This window comes from Cherax quadricarinatus, chromosome 41 (assembly GCF_038502225.1).
Source record: "Cherax quadricarinatus isolate ZL_2023a chromosome 41, ASM3850222v1, whole genome shotgun sequence".
In the NCBI taxonomy this organism is placed as follows: Eukaryota; Metazoa; Arthropoda; class Malacostraca; order Decapoda; family Parastacidae; genus Cherax; species Cherax quadricarinatus.
The window spans coordinates 12,030,607-12,055,407 of NC_091332.1; the positions used below are offsets into that span (position 1 = coordinate 12,030,607).

The 24,801-nt window shown below is 41.7% G+C and overlaps 2 protein-coding genes across 3 annotated transcripts in view; both read right to left on the bottom strand.

The window, feature by feature from the left end:
- The window catches only part of LOC128695969 (uncharacterized), a 45,564-nt gene extending 40,414 nt beyond the window's left edge, over positions 1 to 5,150 (bottom strand). The window contains exon 1 of the mRNA XM_053786953.2: positions 4,618 to 5,150. Coding sequence (XP_053642928.2) covers positions 4,618 to 4,881 — 264 coding nt within the window. The 5' untranslated portion in view covers positions 4,882 to 5,150. The remainder of the gene's footprint in view (positions 1 to 4,617) is intronic.
- An 8,715-nt stretch (positions 5,151 to 13,865) lies between these two features.
- CCT1 (chaperonin containing TCP1 subunit 1) overlaps positions 13,866 to 24,801 on the bottom strand; it is a 34,462-nt gene continuing 23,526 nt past the window's right edge. The window contains exons 8-12 of one of the 2 annotated variants that reach the window (XM_070093025.1): positions 21,815 to 21,949; positions 18,678 to 18,823; positions 17,794 to 17,986; positions 15,766 to 15,952; positions 13,866 to 14,512 (exon numbers count right to left, since the gene is read on the bottom strand). In XM_070093025.1, coding sequence (XP_069949126.1) covers positions 14,328 to 14,512; positions 15,766 to 15,952; positions 17,794 to 17,986; positions 18,678 to 18,823; positions 21,815 to 21,949 — 846 coding nt within the window. In that variant the 3' untranslated portion in view covers positions 13,866 to 14,327. The remainder of the gene's footprint in view (positions 14,513 to 15,765; positions 15,953 to 17,793; positions 17,987 to 18,677; positions 18,824 to 21,814; positions 21,950 to 24,801) is intronic. The other variant, XM_070093024.1, reaches the window with a different exon arrangement.

Consider the following 24,801-nt stretch of genomic DNA (forward strand, 5'->3'; position numbering starts at 1 on the left):
AATAGGTAAGTAACTTTACTGTCATTACATAGTGTCACTTTTTCGACTATACCTATACAATCAGTGTGTATTAATCATATACACCAGAAGTATATATACATGTTCTCATTAATGAGAAACAAATGTGGCGCACAGTGGAGGCCGTGTCAACAGTTCCTGGGACTACTCAGTGACTGTCACCAGTGAGCCATAACTAAGGCCTACAGGCCTTGGCAATGACCCAAGTCACTTGTCATGAGACGTTCTATACATTCAATGTGTTAACACCACAGTCCAGGGATAGTCACTGACCTCTCTCGCCACCACACACAACCACCAGTGTCAGGTGAGTCAACATTATTTTTAAGTAAGACTTGTGGTAGATAGGCTTCAAACCAATGTAAGTCCCAACAAGTAGTCTTGCTGTATTAATAATGTTTCTTAGCACCATTAATGTGCACCATAACTGTCTTTCATCACTGTCTGAACAATAACATATTGGTTTGTTTTTAAATATATCTAAGAGCCAGTTAATCTAATAGTGTGCTCTCACCACTTGCTCCATAGGCAGAAGCTTCAGTAATGGACTCGGGCAAAGATGATTCGGTTGCAGCAGCATCGTCTGGCAATCCTCCCAAAAAGTAAGCCAAAACTGAGCAGAAAAATGAAAGATCCTGGGAATCTGAGCCAGACGTTGAAGGATGGCTGAAGTCTAGTTCAAGAGGGTCGCTGTTCGAATATTGCAGTACTTGCAATGTTAATATATCTGTCACTTCTGGAAAAAATGAGGCAAAAAAAAATCAGTTGGAAGAAAGTATATACAAAACTGTACTGCAATGAAAATGCAACCTTCTGTGCTTAACATGCCTTCTGTAAGTGACAAAAAGAAAAGGGATGATGTCCTAAAAGAAAGTGACATTAGAGTGGCAGCGTTTATCTATTTCTTTTTGTGCCTCTTATGAGTGTGCAGCCCTACCTAAAGGTATATAGGATTGTGCACATGATGTATTCAGGTATTCTGGTCTTCTTACTCTTTCCATAATTTCCATAACTTTACATTCGCTTAGGTTAAATTGCAGTAGCCACTCGCTGACCGATGCTTCAGTTTTTCCAGGTCCCTCTGCAGCCTTTTCATCAGATTTTATTCTCCTTAATAATTTAATATTTGTTAACATGGATACCTCTGTCTCCTCCGAGATATCGTTCTCATGTACCAGAAACAGTACCAGTCCCAATACTGATCCATGGTGAACCCCACTTGCTACACTTGCCCAGTCTCACTTTATTTCCAGTAAGGTACTCTTTGACTCACTACAGTACATTCCCTGTTATTCCTATCTGCTCCTCAAGTTCTCTCTCTCTCTCTCTCTCTCTCTCTCTCTCTCTCTCTCACTTATGTTACTTTGTCATAGAACTCCAACAGATTTTTGAGATATAATTGTAAACTCGTGCTGGTTGTTGCTTATGAACGCACATCTCTCCAGGTGTTCCACCACTCTCCTGATTATCTTCTCCATTACCTTACATAGTGTGCATGTGTGTGAGGGCGTTCAAGTGCGTGTGAGGGCGTTCAGGTGCGTGAAGGCCTCCGGGTGTGTGAGGGCGTCCGGGTGTGTGAGAGTGTCCAGGCGTGTGAGGGCGTCCGGTCGTGTGAGGGCGCCCGGGTGTGTGAGGGCGTCTGGGGTGTGTGAGGGCGTCCGGGCGTGTGAGGGCGTCCGGGTGTGTGAGAGTGTCCAGGCGTGTGAGGGCGTCCGGTCGTGTGAGGGCGCCCGGGTGTGTGAGGGCGTCTGGGGTGTGTGAGGGCGTCCGGGCGTGTGAGGGCGTCCGGTCGTGTGAGGGCGCCCGGGTGTGTGAGGGCGTCTGGGGTGTGTGAAGGCCTCCGGGTGTGTGAGGGCGTCCGGGTGTGTGAGAGTGTCCAGGCGTGTGAGGGCGTCCGGTCGTGTGAGGGCGCCCGGGTGTGTGAGGGCGTCTGGGGTGTGTGAGGGCGTCCGGGCGTGTGAGGGCGTCCGGGCGTGTGAGGGCGTCCGGGCGTGTGAGGGCGTCCGGGTGTGTGAGGGCGTCCAGGTGTGTAAGGGCGTCCAGGCGTGTGAGGGCGTCCAAGTGTTCGAGGACATCCAAGTGTGAAGGCGTGCTAGGGCGTAAAAGTGTGTGAAGGCGTGCTAGGGCGTCCAAGTGTGAAGGCGTGCGAGAGCGTCCAAGTGTGCGAAGGCGTGCGAGGGCGTCCAAGTGTGTGAAAGCGTGTGAGGGCGTCCAAGTGTGTGTAGGCGTGCAAGGGCGTCCAAATGTGTAAAGGAGTGCGAGAGCGTCCAAGTGTGTGAAGGCGTGCGAGAGCGTCCAAGTGTGTGAAGGCGTGCGAGGGCGTCCAAGTGTGCGAAGGCGTGCGAGGGCGTCCAAGTGTGTGAAGGTTTGCGAGGGCGTCCAAGTGTGAAGGCGTGCGAGAGCATCCAAGTGTGCGAAGGCGTGCGAGGGCGTCCAAGTGTGTGAAAGCGTGTGAGGGCGTCCAAGTGTGTGTAGGCGTGCGAGGGCGGCCAAATGTGCGAAGGCGTGCGAGGGCGTCCAATTGTGTGAAGGCGTGCGAGGGAGTCCAAGTATGTAAAGGAGTGCAAGAGCTTCCAAGTGTGTGAAGGCGTGCGAGAGCGTCCAAGTGCGTGAAGGCGTGCGAGGGCTTCCGGGTGTATGAGAGCGTCAGAGTGTATGAGGGTGTCCGAGCTTTCGTGCTTAGGTCGTGCCTGTGAGGGCGTGCGGGTATTCATGCTGAGGGCGTGCGTGTGGGCGTGTGAGAGCGTACGTGCAGGCGTGCTACACGAGACCGGGCGAGGTGAGATAAGCGCAATAATAAACGAGGTAATAACCAGAGTTCTCACTATAAATGTTACCTAAAACGACATTTCCGCTCCACTGACCACCCAGCCTCCTCCCATTAATACCCAGGCGTCAGCCCACCCGCTAAATACAAGGCAGATATCTCCCATTGTCTCCTCCACGCGAGAGATAACTGATTCTCATGGGAGATATCTCTCTGTGCCTCCTCCACACAAGAGATAACTCTGATTCTCATGGGAGATTTCTCCCGCGCGAGAGATAACTCTAATCATCATGGGAGATATCTCTCATTGTCTCCTCCACACAAGATATAACTCTTATTTTAATGTATCTTGAACTGTCTCCCAGGAACAATAATATGTTTTAAAAAGCCTTTCCAGCTATGCACTTAATAAAGTTACTCCACACCACTTAAGCTACTAAACACCACTTAAATTATTCCACTTAAGCTGTTCCACACCACTTAAGTTACTCCACACCACTTAAGGTGTTCCACACCACTTAAGTTACTCCACACCACTTAAGTGCTCCATACCACTTAAATTGTTCCACATCACTTAAGTTACACTTAAAAGACTCAGGAACATATTTTCGAGTCCTAAGATAAAGTGTCACACATCACAGGTACCTGTCTGACCTGGTGCCACACATTTATAGGTAAAGTAAAAGGACACAAGTGCAACTAATGTGACATTTTATTGTGGCAACGTTTCGCTCTCCAGGAGCTTTATCAAGCCATTGATAAAGCTCCTGGAGAGCGAAACGTTGCCACAATAAAATGTCACATTAGTTGCATTTGTGTCCTTTTACTTTACATATTGTCCGTAATTCTACCAACTTTATTACATTTATAGGTACCTGTCTGACCTGGTACCACACATTATAGGAACCTGCCTGACCTAGTGTCACACATTTATAGGTACCTGTTTGACCTGGTACCATACATTATAGGAACCTGCCTTACCTAGTGTCACACATAGGCACTTGTCTGACCTAGTGCCACACATCGTAGGCACCTGTCTGACCTGGTGCTACACATTATAGGCACCTGCCTGACCTAGTGCCACACATAGGCACCTGCTTGACCTGGTGCCACACATTATAGGCACCTGCCTGACCTAGTGCCACACATAGGCACCTGCCTGACCTGGTGCCACACATAGGCACCTGCCTGACATGGTGCCACACATAGGCGCCTGCCTGATCTGGTGCCACATATAGGCACCTGTATATACACAGATTCAAACAAGAAGCCACAGTGGTCTCGAATCAACGAGGACCTCGACAGGAACACAAACAAGTCTCGTAGAAGGCGACCCCGTAATGACCTCGAGTGTGATCCACAGGACAGATTGAAGGATGTCTACCCCATGAGGATGGTTAGGTGCTCAAGAGAACGACCCAGGAGAGCCTGACCCAGTGAAGATGGTTAGGTGCTCAAGAGGACGACCCCGGTGAGGCTGACCCGGTGAAGATGCTGATAATGATCTAACTTCCAGACTCAGGAGACTTGTGACCCTTGAGGACTTCGTTAGGGACCCAGGTAGCAGACCCCGGGGACGTTGACCTCATTAAGATCTAGCTAGGGACCTAAGTGGCAGACCCCAGGGACTCTGACCACCTGAGAACCTAGTTAGGGACCTGAACAATAAACTCTGGGGACACTAATTTTTTGGAAACTTCTTGAGAGACTTTAGGAAAGTATTTTTGGAGCTAATATTAAAGAGAATTTTTTTTTTTAGGACGAGACGAAAAGGTATTTCATATTTCATTCAAGGAACATTAATATCCAGTGTACTGATGTTAATTACTCACCTGTGATGTGTTGCCCCTAAGATGTAGAGCCAGAGGCTGGTGGGGAGCCACGTGTGGATCAGCGGGCAGAGGCTGAGGTACCGTCCACTCCTGTGACTGGATCTCATTGTAAGGGAGGTGTCGAGTGATGTGTAGTAAAGGACTAGTGGTGTCGAAGGGTGAAGTGTTAGAGATATGTTGATTTATGTGTGCAACACGACTGGTGGCTTCTGCGGCCTGCAGCAACACCAGCATGGGCACAAACACTAGACTCCACCTCACCATGATAGCAGCTACTTCAGTGCCCACTCTTACCAGTGTTGTGCTCTGTTGACTGTGGGTGTCGCTGGTGCCCTTGTCTTGCCACCACCTGTCAAATGCTGTATTGCTAACGTGCTTGAATTGTCGTTAGCGTATCTGTTTGTTAAATTTCGGTGCTCTGCTTCTAATTACAATTACTTTCCAGCGCCTTTCAGTGGTCTGTCTGATAACAGCTGCTGATCGATTATTTATCTCTAGTTACACGTTAGCTGGCACTTGCCAATGGTTGCCTCTGCGCCTGCTTTTCGGCATGTCGCCGATATGCGTCTAAACCTTCCTAATTTGTCGCCTCAGGTTGATGTTATCGTCTAACCAAAGCTAATTTGTCATTCCCTCTCATTGGTTAGTTTCTCTGAGCATCCCTCGAGGGTTTGTCGTCAATGAATCAGATTTTGGTCAACTCTTTGTTGCTTCTGAGTGTCACCTCGACTGATTAACACATCAAGTTGATAAGCTGAACCACGCCAGAACAAACTGTCATGGACATTCAGATCAAGACGGTAGATCGCGAAAGATAGACAGGCGAAACTGACAGGCGCAAGTCAGCAACAATAGGTGAGGCTAATTGCACTAGTCAGCAGTGACAAGTGACGTTGATAGCACTAGTCAGCAGTGACAGGTGGAAATGACACCACACGTCAGTAGTGAAACGTGATATTGACAGGCACACGTCGACAGCGACAGGTGAAACCGACAGACATGTCAATAGGTACAGGTGGAGCAGGACGACATACTTCAGCAGCGACAGGTAAACTCAGCAGCACCAACCAAGGCGGCGGACGAGCGCCAACTGAGGCCAACTGGAGCCCAACACCACCACTAATACCATGAAGAGCGGGACACCGCCAACAGGAGGGAAAACTCTCCTCCCAGATGACAGATGCCGCCTTAGGGGTGCTGATCTCCCTACAAGAACCTCCCCTCCGTCCCCTTCTCCCCACCTCCTGTCTATCACACATCCCCCAACTCTCTTCTGGTCCCCGACTCAGTAACCAAAGAGAGGGGCGAGGGGTAAGTGAGAGGGAGAGGACAGGAGAGTGGAAGGAGAGGGGCAGGAGAGTGAAAGGAGAGGGGAGTTAGCGCAGGATCAAAGGAGTGACTGGTCAGTGGCCACTAGATTATCGCGTTTTTGTTTGTCAGTCTTTTGATCTGCATCTTTGTCTTTGTATCTCCACCTCTTTCTCCTCTTCAGCTCTTTTATTTTTTGTTCTTTTTATTATTTTAAGCATTTTTACGAACGCTTCGTGGTTCTTTGCCGCTGTTATTTCCTTTGAGGTTAATAAAATGTTTTCATGTTTCTGTTTTCTTGGGAAATCTCCACTTCCTTCTGTTAGTTATGACATTTGTTCTTACTGGAAATACCGAAATTATATTAATTATTAAATAATTAAAATTATTTCAGCGATATAGTTATCATGTCAATATAAACAGACGCTATGATCGATCCCTGCAACCACATATAGGCGAGTACACACACACACACACACACACACACACACACACACACTAGGTGAGTACACATGGCAAATGTAGTCCCCATTTTTTAAGAAAGGAGACAGAAACGAGGCACTAAACTATAAGCCAGTGTCACTGACGTGTATAGTATGCAAAGTTATAAAAACATAAGAAAGAAAGAGCACTGCAGCAGGCCTACTGGCCCATGCGAGGCAGGTTCAATTCTCCCACCGGCTTAAACCAATGCCTTAACCTAGTCAGGTCAGGTCACATTCACTTAAGGAAGGAGCACGGCTTCTGACCTAGTAGCACAAACTAGTCAGGTCCAACTCACCCAGGAGAAGAGTGCTGGAGCACCTGGAACGGAATAAGATTATAAATGACAACCAGCACGGATTCATGGAAGGCAAATCCTGTTTCACAAACCTATTGGAGTTTTATGACAAGGTAACAGAGGTAAGACACGAGAGAGAGGGGTGGGTTGATTGCATTTTCTTGGACTGCAAGAAAAGGCCTTCGACACAGTTCCTCACAAGACAAGAAATTAGTGCAGAAGCTAGAGGATCAGGCACGTATAACAGGAAGGGCACTGCAATGGATCAGAGAATACCTGACAGGGAGGCAACAACGAGTCATGGTACGTGATGAGGTATCACAGTGGGCGCCTGTGACGACAGGGGACTGACCCCTGTGGAACAGGGGTCAGTCCCAGGACCAGTACTATTTTTGGTATATGTGAACGACATGATGGAAGGGATAGACTCAGAAGTGTCCCTATTCGCAGATGATGTGAAGTTAATGAGGTGAATTAAATCGGACGAGGATCAGGCAGGACTACAAAAGAGACTTGAACAGGCTGGACGCATAGTCCAGCAACTGGCTCCTCGAATTTAACCCCACCAAATGCAAAACCATGAAGATCGGGGAAAGGCAAACAAGACCGCAGAGAGAGTGTAGGCTAGGTGGCCAAAGACTGCAAACCTCACTCAAGGAAAAAGATCTTGGGGGTGAGTATAACACCGAGCATGTCTCCGGAAGCACACATCAACCAGATAACTGCTGCAGTATACGGGCGCCTGGCAAACCTGAGAACAGCGTTCCGATACCTCAGTAAGGAATCGTTCAAGACTCTATACACCGTGTACGTCCGGCCCGTAATGGAGTATGCAGCACCAGTTTGGAACCCACACCTGGTCAAGCACGTCAAGAAATTAGAGAAAGTGCAAAGGTTTGCAACAATGCTGGTTCCAGAGCTAAGGGGAATATCCTACGAAGAAAGGTTAAGTGAAATCGGCCAGACAACACTGGAGGACAGGAGGGTTAGGGGAGACATGATAACGACATACAAAACACTGCGAGGAATAGATAAGGTGGACAGAGAGATGATGTTCCAGAGATGGGACACAGAAACAAGGGGTCACAATTTGAAACTGAAGACTCAGATGAGTCAAAGGGATGTTAGGAAGTATTTCTTCAGTCATAGAGTTGTCAGGAAGTGGAATAGTCTGACAAGTGATGTAGTGGAAGCAGGAACCATACATAGTTTTAAGACGAGGTATTATAAGGCTCATGGAGCAGGGAGAGAGAGAGAGGACCTAGTAGCGATCAGTTAAGAGGCGAGGCCAGGAGCTGAGTCTCGACCCTGCAACCACAAACAGGTGGGTACAAATAGGTGAGTACACACACACACACACACACACACACACACACACACACACACTAAGGCGAGGTACAACAAGGCTCTTAGAGCAGGGAGAGAGTGGACTTTGTAGCTACCAGCGAAGAGGACGGGCCAGGAGCTTCAACTCGATCCCTGCAACCATAAATAGGCGAGTACACATATACACACACTTGTCTGTTATGCCCTAAACTTTTGGTTTCGGGAATCATCGCTCCTGTAAACTGGTCCCAGGCCAGGCTTCCTTCTTGATGGCTTACTCCATCATGCTGTTGGTGCTCGGGACGGCACCACAACTCGGCAGATCAGAAATTAACTGAAAAATTTCAAGTTTCTTCTTGAAGACAGTAAAGGAGCTATTAGTAAATTTTATTGTGTTGTATATGAAGTGTTGAAAGTACTGAAACTTCTTTATATATATATATATATATATATATATATATATATATATATATATGGTATAAACCTTGGTAATAAGCAGCACCAACCCAACAACACAGGAGTCACATGATTTCATCGTCTACCCGTCCTCATCATAGGCAGAGGTTGTTTTGATAAAGACCTGCCTCGCATGGGCCAGTAGGCCTTCTACAGTGTTCCTCCATTCTTATGTTCTTATGACATTCCTCAGGTCACGTGCGTCACATCTCACTCTCCGCCTATATATATAATGTCTTTCTACCTCTGTATGTTAGAAGTGATCAAGGTCCCAGGACCGAAACGTTTTCTAATAAATATGTTATAGTGTTTGCTTACGTGTCTTTCTAAACCATATATATATATATATATATATATATATATATATATATATATATATATATATATATATATATATATATATATATATATATATATATATATATATATATATATATATATATATATATATATAAAGAAGTTCCAGCACTTTCAACACTTCATATACAACACTGAGTCTCCCGTTCTAGTTAATAAGGGTCATTTCAGTGTGCAGATTAGGATGCAGTCCCTCCAATATTTTTCAGTGGTAGATTATGGTGTATTTAACTCACCTGTGCTTCAGGGAGTACAGTTTAGAGATTTCGAGAGGTTCCATTATTTTATGTTTCACCGAACTGATATTCTGCAGAACTGCAGTTTTGCCTGCTTTAAATGGGGGTTGTTAATACTATATATGTCAATATTAATCTAGAGAGTTATTATTATTAGTAGTAGTATTACTGTGGTGGAAGCGCTAAACCTGTTGTAATATGGCTCGTATGATTGATGACCATAACGTGACTTTATGACATCTTTGTCCAGTACTTTATATTTTTATAATACACCCACAGACTATCGAATGACCGACAAAATGGCGAACACAGATACCAGCGTCATGTGACTTGCCTTATATGGGCCAGCAGGCCTGCTGAGGTGCTCCTTTCTTATGTTCTATATTTTTTTTTAGATTGCTTTACTGCCACCTATGTGGAGTAGGGCTATATCAGGGATTTTTTAGTTTATTTAATGATGTTAGTGGCGTAATTATCTTCATAGGATTTATTTATATTAATAAGGGGGAATCAATAAACCCGTAGGGGTCATATAGTGTCTGGGGAATGGAAGACATTCAGGTACGATTCCAGGAAGGTGAGACACCTTCCTTTTGGGATGTCATCATAGGAAGTTAAAGTTCTGTGATACTTCGTAATTTTTTGTGTATGTAGAGTTCCATGAATTTGGGCCTGGCGTAAAACACTGAATATGCTAAAAATAGCACTTGTAATTATTATAATTATGGGAAGCACTAAACCCATAGGGGTCACACAACGTCTAGGAATAAGAGAAAATCTAAGCATTAAGTGGTAAACAACACTGACAAGCTGATGTATAAGACACGTTCTACTCTTGAATATTTTTATTGTCGAAGTGTTGTACGTGTCTTTTTCATTAAGTACTCAAGTTTGAGCCAAGGAAAGAAGGGGTAGCTCCAGTTCCTTAGAAATGTTTTGCTTGTGCAGTAGGCTTTATCAGTCTAATATAGCGGCACGAGGAAGAACACTGGAGTCAGAGGAGAGGTGCAGCAGTTAAAGATATTGTCACATGTCGGCAGGGTCCACCAGTGGACGAAAGCAATGCTTTTAATAAGCTTGCTGTGCAAATGAAACGTCTCCCAGTAAAGATACCCAGGTGTTTCACATGTCTTATTCAATAGTTTGTAGGTATTATACCTATGATCTAATGACACTTGTCTGACACAGTGATACCACGAAATCTTGGTAAAGAGAATAACTCCTACAAGTTCACTGCTAACCTGTGGGCCTGACTTACTTCCATCAAAACATCAGTTATATTCATGGGGAAGTGCTAAACCTGTGAAGGTCAAAGCACCTCACGAATGGGAGGTAATAAGACTTAATCAAAGGTAGGGAAGGGCAGCTCCAATTTCTTGGATCAAGATCCCTTAAGCATATTATAATCATAAAAGCGCTAAATCTGTATTGGTCATTAAGCTCCTGCCTGAGCATATTAATATCAAAATCAACTTAGCGTTTAACCTGAAAAGGTCACATAGTGCTGCTTGTGTGAGCATAAAAATGCCCTAAATCTGAATGGAAATTTCCGCTTCTCCATCCCTGCCCACTCCAGGGGCTGTCTCCTTGATACTGGTGACAAGCTCTTGATCAAAGGTATGGAAGCTATTCTACCCTTCCTCAGATCAAACCTGATTGCCCCCTATCCTTCAGGTGCTTTATAAACGCACATTATTTTTATTATAATCAAAGTCAAGCGTTAACCCCACAAGTGTCATACAGCACTGCTTTCCCTGATTATACTGTAGTAGTAATTCACACTATACAGGGGTGCGCTAAACCCGTCGGATTATGCAGCACCTGTAGGGGGATGTGGAAGGTATTCAAGCTTAATTCAGGGAACCGGAACTCAGATCCAATTCCCTAGATCAAGATTATTATTATTTTTTAACAAGTCGGCCGTCTCCCACCAAGGCAGGGTGACCCAAAAAAGAAAGAAAATCCCCAAAAAGAAAATACTTTCATCATTCAACACTCACCACACTCGCACATTATCACTGTTTTTGCAGAGGTGCTCAGAAACATATCCCTCCAAACTGCCAATATCCCAAACCCCTCCTTTAAAGTGCAGGCATTGTACTTCCCATTTCCAGGACTCAAGTCCGACTATATGAAAATAACCGGTTTCCCTGAATCCCTTCACTAAATATTACCCTGCTCACACTCCAACAGATTGTCAGGTCCCAAGTATCATTCGTCTCCATTCACTCCTATCTAACACGCTCATGCACGCTTGCTGGAAGTCCAAGCCCCTCGCCCACAAAACCTCCTTTACCCCCTCTTTCCAACCCTTTCGAGGACGACCCCTACCCCTCTTTCCTTCCCCTATAGATTTATATGCTTTCCATGTCATTCTACTTTGATCCATTCTCTCTAAATGACCAAACCACCTCAACAACCCCTCTTCTGCCCTCTGACTAATGATTTTATTAACTCCACACCTTCTCCTAATTTCCACACTCCGAATTTTCTGCATAATATTTACACCACACATTGCCCTTAGACAGGACATCTCCACTGCCTCCAACCGTCTCCTCGCTGCTGCATTTACCACCCAAGCTTCACATCCATATAAGTGTTGGTACTACTATACTTTCATACATTCCCTTCTTTGCCTCCATAGATAACGTTTTTTGACTCCACATATACCTCAACGCACCACTCACCTTTTTTCCCTCATCAATTCTATGATTAACCTCATCCTTCATAAATCCATCCGCCGACACGTCAACTCCCAAGTGTCTGAAAACATTCACTTCTTCCATACTACTTCCCCCCAATTTGATATCCAATTTTTCTTTATCTAAATCATTTGATACCCTCATCACCTTACTCTTTTCTATGTTCACTTTCAACTTTCTACCTTTACACACATTCTCAAACTCATCCACTAACCTTTGCAATTTTTCTTTAGAATCTCCCATAGGCACAGTATCATCAGCAAAAAGTAACTGTGTCAATTCCCATTTTGAATTTGATTCCCCATAATTTAATCCCACCCCTCTTCCGAACACCCTAGCATTTACTTCTTTTACAACCCCATCTATAAATATATTACACAACCATGGTGACATCCCTGTCTAAGACCTACTTTTACCGGGAAGTATTCTCCCTCTCTTCTACACACCCTAACCTGAGCCTCACTATCCTCATAAAAGCTCTTTACAGCATTTAGTTATTATTATTATTATAATCAAAAAGAAGCGCTAAGCCACAAGGGCTATACAGCGCTACAGCATTTAGTAACTTACCACCTATTCCATATACTTGCAACATCTGCCACATTGCTCCCCTATCCACTCTATCATATGCCTTTTCTAAATCCATAAATGCAATAAAAACTTCCCTACCTTTATCTAAATACTGTTCACATATATGCTTCAATGTAAACACTTGATCTACACATCCCCTACCCACTCTGAAGCCTCCCTGCTCATCTGCAATTCTACATTCTGTCTTACCTCTAATTCTTTCAATTATAACTCTACCGTATACTTTTCCTGGTATACTCAGTAAACTTATTCCTCTATAATTTTTACAATCTCTTTATTATTATAATATTATTATAATAAAAAAGAAGTGCTAAGCCACAAGGACTATACAGCAACCTAGATCAAGATTATTATTATTATAATCAAGGGGAAAACCTAGATCAAGAGCCCCTCACCATTATGGCTTTTTTTTTTTTTTTTTTTTTTTTTTTAGATTAATAAAATATGGCAAGATGTTGGACCGAAAAGTCGTCTTTAACCTCCTGTCTCTTATGTGCAGGTTTTGTATTGTTCCAGTCACAGTATTTGACTTTTAGTTCTTGATGCAATATACTTGACCTGAAACTAGCGAGGGTGGAGAGTATAACGGGGGTAATGTGTGTAAGGGAGGTGAGGAGTGCTAAAGGAAGTATAATTACAGGTTGTGTAATAAATCTAGTCAAAACGTCAAAGAGGGAGTGTGTCAAAGATGAGGCCGTCAACTAGAAGGGAAGAACAGCAATAAGGAACCTTCCTTGAATTATTATAATCAAAAAGAAGCGCTAAGCCACAAGGGCTATACAGCACTAACCTTCCTTGAAGTCAAAGGATGACAAAGAGGGTGCATAAACCCCAGATGGAAGGTTGAGGGGGTAGGGCTCATTCCAGAAATGGTAGTTAGGAGTAAAAAGGGGCTTCGATCATTCAAGCAGGCTTGAGCGAGCTTGTCAGATACTACTCATGGGGAAACCATACCACGGACGGGGATAGAACCCGCGATCAGTCTCAAAACTCCAGACCGCGACGGTCTGGAGTTTTGAGACTCTGATTGCAGGTTCTATCCCCGTCTGTGCTATGGTTTGTTTGCAATCGTGTCATTACGATTTCGTGAGTCACGTACTCATGGGGAGTACTAAACTCAAAGAGGTTGTATAGTGCCTCGTTGGATGGGAGGCATTTAGGTTCTGTCCCAGAACAGGTTCAATTTCTTGGATCAAAACCACTCGGTAGCATCCAGGAACCTCCCTTGAGGGTTACTTTTTTGAAGGGATTCAGGGAAAGCTAGTTAACCAAATGAAAGCTTCTATAAAGGGATTCAAGAAAGTGACTAACCAGACTTGGGAAAGGCAGTGTTTGCAATGAAAGGGTGAGGATGTTGCAGTCCTAGGGTAATTTGAATTGTGATGTCAACACATATTTGCAAGACAGCAATATGAATAATGGTGCATCTGTTGATCCTCTAGTCACCTTGCCCTGACAGGAGACTGCCACTGGGAAAAAAAGACATTTAACTACTTGGGATTTGTTAAAAAAGTTTATTAATACAATATTATTTGACAGAATTTAATTAAAGAAAACATGACAGGTACCCAAATTCGTTTGATCTGAAATATTCACTTGTGATTGCCACTTTCAGTTAAACAAAAACTTAAGAGGTTAATCGCATTAAAAGCAGTTTGTTCTTGATGAAAGCATTTATTCAAACGAAAATTATATTTCAGAGCAGTGCTAGCATACAGTAATATAATAATTTTCAATATTGATCATTGCTTACACTATCATTGGTTAAGTTCCAGAGGTAATCAACTTTCAGCCTGCCACCTGTCCACTGGTTATTGTGCAAAAGTTAAGGGAAACCACTTTAAACAAGAAATATGAGAGTATGAAAAAAATTCATCACACTGCATTTGTTCTTTGCAGCTGTTCCTGCTAGCATGAAGAGTAAACTTTTAGGCGAGAGTGTCTTCTGCTGCCTTAACCAAGCTGGCCTGACTGTAGAGCTTGTTGGTATCCACTCTCTTTACTTGGTTCCTGTTCCAACTTGATCATGTCATCAATGCGGAGAATAGTTATGGCTGCTTCAGTAGCAAACTTTAATTGCTTTAACTTGCTCATTGCTGGTTCAAATACACCAGCCTTTCTGTTGTCTCGCACCTGACCTGAGGACCGAAATGCAAGTGTTAGCACAATTAACAAAAATGTCATCGGTATGGTTTAAACTTAGTGGAAATCTGAAAATTACAAAATATTTTAGTATTTTTAACCCTTTGAGGGTTGGTCTTGTAGTACTACGGCTTCGAAGCCTGAGTCGATCCCATAGTTCTATGCCATGAGCTCAGCTTACTCAGATAAGCTGCGAGTGGTAAATTTGGGCCTAGATATGAGAATGGGTCTTTGTGGTAAGTGCACCATAAAAAAAAATTCCTGCAGCATAATGGATTAAAACAGCAACTTTGCAGTATATTTTTGTATGGCTTTTATTGTCATTCTTGGTTTCTTGATCTCATATGACAGAATGGAAGATACATTACAAAAATTGATTGGTTTTAGGACTGAAAGTAAATTCAAATTAAGCTCAAAACAGCAGAAATGTTCGATTTTTGTAGATATTCCAAAATACACAGATTACGTCACTCATCCAATTGGTCAGTCTAATATGTGAAAACAAATGTACTGACATTATTTATACAGTTTTTACAATAATGCAGTAGTCTGCATAACAGTAAACCTTTTTTGTGAATAAAAATTCAAAATGGAAAGCAAGCGTAATACAGGAGGCCTGAGAACGTGACTAATGAACAGAAGAAATGTTTTAGTGCCAGGAATGTTTTACACTGTTTATTCTGGACCCTATTTTGAAACTGACAATTTTTTAATTGTGTGAGAAATTGGCCAAATTACAAAATTCTGATCACTTTATCAGGTAGCTGAATTAGGTAAATGGGAGGTTTCTTGTACTCTGATAAAGAGAATACTATCAAAATAGCTACGAGTTTGGTCAAGTGGAACAATGGAATTGGCCAAAAATAGGGCTCAAAGTGGGCGAAATCACCAATGCACAAATATCGTCGAGACCAGTAACTCTACGAGAGCATAATTCCCCAAGTTCTTCATCAAATTTCATACTTCTGGTTTCATTACTTTTGGAAAAAGATTACCATTTAACAATTTTTTTTTTTAAATTCTCCGACCCTGAGAGAAAGTTTCAGATCAAGGGTTCCAACCCTCGAAGGGTTAAGAGAAACCAAATACATACATACAGTACTCTTTAAAATACTTAAGTCTAAATAAACTTGGCCAGAATACAGAAGCAGAATTCTCAAAATCCTGTTCACAAAATTTCCAGTACATTTTAGACATTTTATTCACACCGACCCATAGGCATTCTCACCAAAACACTTGTGCAACTCACCTTCCATTAGGTCCAAGCCATAATATTTAAGCTGTGAATGTTCAGTTTTGACCTGTGAGGAATGATGGTATGCTCGCAGTTTGGGTACTAGATCTGTGGCATCTTTGGCAGCATTCACAGCCAGGGTATTGGGAATTACCAACAGAGATTGTGCAAATGCACCAATTGCCAGTTGTTCTCTTGAGCTCTGTACAAAAAAAAAATATATTTAATATTTTTGTATTCCAGTAATTATAATGTTTGATTTCCAGTGCCAGCTAAACTAAAATTTTCCAGGTGTAATGTGTTGCAAATGAAATTTTCTTTTTTTTGGAGCTCTGAATATCCCATGCCACAGTCTCTCTCATGAGAGAAACTGGTAAGAGTCAGTCATGAATAGGACAGGTTCTATGCCTTTCCCACTTTCTTCCACTCACCCACAGTAAAATAATGAAAATAAGAATATGGGAGATTAGTCAGGAAGAAAATGGGGGTTTTGGGTGGCAGGTGGGGATTGGAAGGACTCTTACAGCTGAGCATTTATGAAGGGATTCAGAGCAATTGGTTAGCCAGACTCGAGTCCTAAAGAAGGGAAGTACAGTGCCAACATTCTGAAGGAGAAGTGGGGATATTGTAGCTTGGAGGGGAACCCAAGCTGTAATGTCAGCACACCTCTGGGAAGACAATGATATTGAGGTGAATGAGTTTCTTTATTCTGGGTCATCCTACCTTGTTGGGAGACAGCCAAGGTGTTTAAAAAAAAAAATATTCTGATAGTGAATTGGTCTCTGTAATCGTAGACATATGGCTGCACCAACAGATGGAGTGCAGGCTACTATGGGCTTGAGCCACTAGAAGTGGAAATTATAATTGTAAATACTGTACATCTACCAATTACAGGTCATGCAGGTACCACTGATCCATAATCAATAGGTTAATTTTTTTTTATTTCTGTACCACCGTTAACCCTTAAACTGTCCAAATGTAGATATACGTTGACGTGCAGCAGGCTCCGAAAGTAGATCTATGTTTTTTTTACATGCTTTCAAACGGGGAAAACCAAGGTCGGAGCGCTACGCACGTGAACGTAGATCTACATTTGGACAGTTTAAGGGTTAAATATAACTACTACATCACACATTTAAAAAACCAAGCAAAGTGAAGAAATTAAAAAAAAAATGTCAATTAAGGTTTAAATGGCAAACACACTTGCTATGGAGACACAAGCAAGAGGCTTAAATTTTTGAGAAAAAATTCATCATTTCTATGAAATAGCTGACAAGTTAAAATTTGTTATTATATGGGTGTGAAGCTTGGTTGTAAATGCTGCAGCGAGAAGGCGTTTGGAGGCGGTGGAGATGTCCTGTCTAAGGGCAATGTGTGGTGTGAATATTATGCAGAAATTTCAGAGTATAGAAATTAGGAGAAGGTATGGAGTTAATAAAAGTATTAGTCAGAGGGCTGAAGAGGAGTTGTTGAGGTGGTTTGGTCATATAGAGAATGGATCAAAGTAGAATGATATGGAGAGCGTATAAATCTGTAGGGGAAACAAGGCGGGGTAGGGGTCGTCCTCGAAAAGGTTGGAGGGAGGGGGTAAAGGTTTTGTGGGCGAGGGGCTTGGACTTACAGCAAGCGTGTGTGAGCGTGTTAGATAGGAGTGAATGGAGACAAATGGTATTTGGGACCTGACAAGCTGTTGGAGTGTGAACAGGGTAATATTTAGTGAAGGGATTCGGGGAAACCAGCTATTTTTATATAGCCGGACTTGAGTCCTGGAAATGGGAAGTACAATGCCTGCAGGGCAGGGTTTGGGATATTGGCAGCTTGGAGGGATATGTTGTGTATCTTTATACGTATATGCTTCTAAACTGTTGTATTCTGAGCGTCTCTGCAAAAACAGTGATTATGTGTGAGGTGAAAGTGTTGAATGATGATTAAAGTATTTTCTTTCTTTTTTTGGGTTACCCTGCCTCGGTGGGAGACGGCCAACTTGTTAAAAAAAAAAAAAAAATAGGGGGATAATGGGGAAAGCTGTGAAAGCTAACTCACCAGGCTAGTGGCAAAGCTCTCAAGATAAACTGAGAGTGCAGCCTCCACAGCACCACCCCCACAGACAATGGCATTACTTTCGAGTACTCTCTTCACCACACATAATGCATCATGGACGGACCTCTCCATCTCATCACAATAGAAGTCATTGGGACCCCGAAGAATAATAGAACTGGCAGAGCGAACACTTGGTCTATGGAATAAGAATGTAATGAGGAACAAACATAAAATAAACACCAGAAAGGTTTTATTACTGGTAACTTTAACAAAAGTGGATTTCAGTAATGAACTTCACAAAAGTAAATTTACTACACTACATAAAAAATCTGAGGACTTACTTAATAAATATTTAACCAAATATATTTACAAAGAATAGCATTAAAATTATGTACACCAATATACAGGAGTGCCCTGCTTTACAGTGCTTTGCTTTATGGTGTTTTGCTAATACAGCTGTTTTCAATTATGTACTATATCCATTCTTCATTTATTCGGACTTCCTACAATAAAGATACACACCACTTGCTTTAAGTTAAGGACAAAAATATTTTAAGTAATGTGTATACAGTATTTACATTTTTTAGGCCCAGCTCTGTTGCTCACTTAATACATGATAGTGTAAACATGTTATCAGGCTTTTATATGCATTAGAAAGTGAAAAAAAGCTATGATTCACTTTACAGCAATTTTTGCTTTATAGCAGTAGTCTGGAACCTGACCTGCTGTACAAGCAGGGCCTTCCTGTAAGAAGTGTTTTGCTGACTGGTAAGAAATACTGTTAGTAATCAGAAATCATGTAAAAAATTCACAGGGAAACTCCCTTATAGAGTAAAAGAGGAAAAAGTATCAGACATTAAAAAAGTAAGAGATTTTAAATAATTCACCCTTTAATTAGAATGAGTTCATCGTCACAAATGTGTTCCTGAGAGATTTCAGCAGCTTCACCAAGGTAGCTTGCATCAAATGATTCTTCACCTTCCAAATTGCACATCGTAGTTAGGAAAGTTGCACCTGTAGCTTTTGCTATTCTCTGTAACGAGAAAAATAGCACATGACTAATCTTTGTACAAATGTGCCAAGAGCTTTTGCTATTATATACATGGAGATGGGTTACACCTGTAAGGGACATAGAGCTCCTGGGAGGGGAGTGTGTCATCAGTTTGACTTGAGAAAGAGAAGAGTAGCTCCAATTCCTTAGAACAAGAATCATTCTTAAGCATGTAGGTACACCCTTCATGGAAAGAGTTGTAGTCTAGTGTTCCATAGCTACTGGATATCATACTTGTAGATAGAAAGGGTTAGTTTTATTCTTAACCTTATAACATGATCTGAACGACTGGCATATTTAGAAAAATATGCAAAATGTATTTTACAGCTTTTGAAATGCACACTAGTTATACTTTCACATAGTATTGTGCCAGTAAATACAGGATTTCACATACGAGGTAAATCCATAAAGGCAAACTAGTTTACAATATGAAAATATAATACCAAAACAAATATTTTTTTTTTTTCCAACAAGTCGGGCGTCTCCCACCGAGGCAGGGTGACCCAAAAAAGAAAGAAAATCCCCAAAAAGAAAATGCTTTCATTATCACTCAACACTTTCACCACACTCACACATTATCACTGTTTTTGCAGAGGTGCTCAGAATACAACAGTTTAGAAGCATATACGTATAAAGATACACAACATATCCCTCCAAACTGCCAATATCCCAAACCCCTCCTTTAAAGTGCAGGCACTGTACTTCCCATTTCCAGGACTCAAGTCTGACTATATGAAAATAACCAGTTTCCCTGAATCCCTTCACTAAATATTACCCTGCTCACACTCCAACAGATCTTCAGGTCCCAAGTACCATTCGTCTCCATTCACTCCTATCTAACACGCTCACGCACGCTTGCTGGAAGTCCAAGCCCCTCGTCCACAAAACCTCCTTTACCCCCTCTCTCCAACCCTTTCAAGGACGACCCCTACCTCGCCTTCCTTCCCCTATAGATTTATATGCTTTCCATGTCATTCTACTTTGATCCATTCTCTCTAAATGACCAAACCACCTCAACAACCCCTCTTCTGCCCTCTGACTAATACTTTTATTAACTCCACACCTTTTCCTAATTTCCACACTCCAAATTTTCTGCATAATATTTACACCACACATTGCCCTTAGACAGGACATCTCCACTGCCTCCAACCGTCTCCTCGCTGCTGCATTTGCCACCCAAGCTTCACACGCATATAAGAGTGTTGGTACTACTATACTTTCATACATTCCCTTCTTTGCCTCAATAGATAACGTTTTTTGACTCCACATATACCTCAACGCACCACTCACCTTTTTTCCCCTCATCAATTCTATGATTAACCTCATCCTTCATAAATCCATCCGCCGACACGTCAACTCCCAAGTATCTGAAAACATTCACTTCTTCCATACTCCTCCTCCCCAATTTGATACCCAATTTTTCTTTATCTAAATCATTTGATACCCTCATCACCTTACTCTTTTCTATGTTCACTTTCAACTTTCTACCTTTACACACATTCTCAAACTCATCCACTAACCTTTGCAATTTTTCTTTAGAATCTCCCATAAGCACAGTATCATCAGCAAAAAGTAACTGTGTCAACTCCCATTTTGAATTTGATTCCCCATAATTTAATCCCACCCCTCTCCCGAACACCCTAGCATTTACTTCTTTTACAACCCCATCTATAAATATATTAAACAACCATGGTGACATTACACATCCCTGTCTAAGACCTACTTTTACCGGGAAGTATTCTCCCTCTCTTCTACACACCCTAACCTGAGCCTCACTATCCTCATAAAAACTCTTTACAGCATTTAGTAACTTACCACCTATTCCATATACTTGCAACATCTGCCACATTGCTCCTCTATCCACTCTATCATATGCCTTTTCTAAATCCATAAATGCAATAAAAACTTCCCTACCTTTATCTAAATACTTTTCACATATATGCTTCAATGTAAACACTTGATCTACACATCCCCTACCCACTCTGAAACCTCCTTGCTCATCCGCAATCCTACATTCTGTCTTACCTCTAATTCTTTCAATTATAACCCTACCGGTATACTCAGTAAACTTATTCCTCTATAATTTTTACAATCTCTTTTGTCCCCTTTCCCTTTATATAAAGGAACTATACATGCTCTCTGCCAATCCCTAGGTGCCTTCCCCTCTTTCATACATTTATTAAACAAAAGTACCAACCACTCCAACACTATATCCCCCCCTGCCTTTAACATTTCTGTCATGATCCCATCAGTTCCAGCTGCTTTACGCCCTTTCATTCTACGTAATCCCTCACGTACCTCCCCCACACTTACATTCTGCTCTTCTTCACTCCTAAAAGATGGTATACCTCCCTGGCCAGTGCATGAAATTACCGCCTCCCTTTCTTCCTCAACATTTAAAAGTTCCTCAAAATATTCTCGCCATCTACCTAATACCTCTATCTCCCCATCTACTAACTCCCCTACTATGTTTTTAACTGACAAATCCATACTTTCCCTAGGCTTTCTTAACTTGTTTAACTCCAATTTTTTTCTTATTTTCATTTAAATTTCTTGACAGTGCCTCTCCCACTCTATCATCTGCTCTCCTTTTGCACTCTCTCACCACTCTCTTCACCTTTCTTTTACCCTCCATATACTCTGCTCTTCTTATAACACTTCTGCTTTGTAAAAACCTCTCGTAAGCTACCTTTTTCTCTTTTATCACACCCTTTACTTCATCATTCCACCTATCACTCCTCTTTCCTCCTGCCCCCACCCTCCTATAACCACAAACTTCTGCCCCACATTCTAATACTGCATTTTTAAAACTATTCCAACCCTCTTCAACCCCCCCCACTACTCATCTTTGCACTAGCCCACTAAGAGGAATGCCAAATTATTTTAACTAAGGACCTGGCCTCTTAAAAGTCAAAGTGTTTGTGTGCCTTAATCAACTAATTTGAATATAAAGATATACTAGCAGACCCATACCTTAAGATCTGATTTTTTGCAACGTCTGACAGCCATAGCACCAGCCTCAACGAAGTATTTTAAACAAAGATCATCAATACCACCTGTGGTTAAGATCACATTGGCGCCAGTTTTCAAAATTTTTTCAATACGTTCCTGAAATAAACAAAACGTTATATTAAATTTTTTATAATGCTCATTAACACAGTAGCAAAATATGGTTTGGCTGCATTAAGGCAATTTTACAAGATAACCCCAGTATACCTCAACACATTAGTTTATGAAACAATCTTGAAAGGAAAATTCCTTTCTCTTCTCTGTTTTTCTCTCTTCTATCCATGTTTCAGCACTACTGAGGCCTCCATACCTCAACTATTTTGTTGAGGTACAAGGGCTCAGTATCAGAACTGTGTAATATGTAATGTGTGATTACTTATGTATTTACAGCAGCAGCAAAATTCTGATGCTCTCCTCTTTAGTATTTAGGCTGCTATAATCAGGGCCGGATTACCGCATAGGCAAACGAGGCATTTGCCTAGGGCCCCGCGCATTTGGGGGCCCCACGGTTTAAGGGGTTCAGGGGCTCATCCAAGACTGCACACATGGTGCAAGTGCAAAGGGGTCCCTATCTAAAAAGTTCAAGTTTTTGGAGAGTAAAATTGATTTTTAAAAATTAATCAAAACAAAAATAATGAAATAAAATAAAATAAAAATAAATAAACCTAACCATAGATGGCAACACTCAACACGCCTTTGTTTACATCAGAACAGCTGTGTTTTCCCGCTAATGGGTGAGTATGGGAGATTCCTATCCAATTTTCTGTAGTAATTACACATTATCTAGACTTGTACTGTGACAAATTAACTGAAGTGTTGTTGATAGACATTGATGTGTATGGATAAATGTTTGTTTTCACCTCTAAATGTTAAGGGAGGTACCTGATAGGGTTACTTGACCAGTAAAGATGCATGGACCAGTAAAGACGCATTTTTGGTAAAATTACTATAAAGAAAAACCTAAACACGCAAACTGACTTCCGTTTGTAGGTTTTAAAAGCACTTTGTCCTGTCTTTAAGTCTTTATCATTTCAATAACAGATCTCAATTGATTGATGTTGTACATCACTTCCGTCGCAAATGCTTAGTTTTCAAGTTGCGACGGAAGTGATGTAGAACATCAATTAATTTACTACATATTTCCCCAGAAACACATAAGCCACATCAGAAAATTGTTAGTTGGGTGAAACTGAAAATTGTCCCTGCATTCTTTAATTCTCATGCCCTTATCTATGGTGGTAGGCCATATATCATGTAAAACATAATTAGTTTAGTTATGAAAATGGTAATATAAATACCATTGTGCATTGTTCTTGGACTCAGTATGATTTCTGTTTAAGTAAATTGGAGATCAAGGAGGATGAATTAGTAAAATATTCGTAGCCCAAATCACTAACCTAATCTATGGTAAAAGTTCTGTATATGACTCCTCTCTGGTAACGTTTTGAATTTTTCGATGCGCAGCCAGAGGAAAGGGGGCTACAAGGGCCATATCCGCCCAATTGACAGAAAAAAAAAATTAATAATAATTGATAATGAAAAATTTGTATTTGCATGATTACAGACAGTGATACATCCTCATTATGGCATCTCGTGAACGTGATGTTGGACATTCTTATGCGAGTGGGTCACAGAAAAAAAAGAAGAAAATTCAAGAAGAACAGAAAAAGAAAGATGTAGGAAGCTGCAGAAAGATCACAGACATGCTCACTAAAACAGTTTCTGATGTCATTAGTACAGTTGAATCTGCAGATACGTCAGATCATACAGGAAGCCCTCCCTCCATTATTTCTCAGCCAGCATCTACTTCTTTTGTGTCTCCTCTCAATGTCTCAACGGACATTTCATCCACAGGATTTGTCTTAAAAGATCCTGCCTCATGGCCAAATGTAATCCCAGATTCTCTACGTAATGCCTTCATTGCAGAAAACTTCAGTCAAACTCTGAACATTGACTTTAGGAAATCAGCAAGGATTTATGATGATGGAAGTCGTCGTTGTTTAAAGTCATCTATGTTTTATAGGAAGCTTGCAAATTCAGAAACTGTGAAAGGATCATGGATGGTATACTCTGAAAGCTCAGGAAAAGTGTACTGTTCAGCATGCAAGCTATTTTCTACCAAAGAAAATACCTTCACACAGGGGTTCAATGACTGGAAAAATTCCAAGCATTTCGAGGAACATGAAAACAGCACCACTCACAGGAGCTCCACTTTAGCCAGTGTATTTCGTGCACAGAAAAAAGGCTTATTGGTTTCTCATTTGGAAAATCAAACTGAAAAAGAGCGCACTTACTGGAGAAAAGTTCTAGAAAGAGTTGTTGCTGTTGTAAAATTCTTAGCTCTAAGAGGACTTGCTTTCTGTGGAGAAAATGAGGTTTTTGGTTCGGAAAACAATGGCAATTTCCTAGGGATCATAGAACTGTTAGCACAATTCGATCCATTCTTAGCAAATCATGTGTCACGCCTTGGGAATGCAGGAAGAGGCACTGTATCTTACATGTCATCTACTATATGCAATGAATTTATTGAACTGATGACTAAGAAGGTCCTCAATAACATCATAGCAGCTGTGAAAACTGCAAAATACTTTGCAATAAGTGTAGATTCAACACCAGATATTTCACATACAGATCAATTGACATTCATTGTTCGCTTTGTCGACTCCAGTGGTAAGCCTGTAGAGTGCTTTATAAAATTCATTCCTCTTTCAGGCCATGATGGAGAAACAATGATGAATGTAGTACTGGATACTCTGCTTGAACATGATCTCTCTATTATGGATTGCCGTGGCCAGAGCTACGACAATGCAAGTAACATGTTGGGTAAATATAATGGATTGCAAGCCCGTATCAAGCAAATTAATCCACTTGCTGAATATGTGCCCTGCTCAGCATATTCTCTTAATCTTGTTGGGTCATGTGCTGCGGAGCGTTGTGTCGCTGCAGTTTCA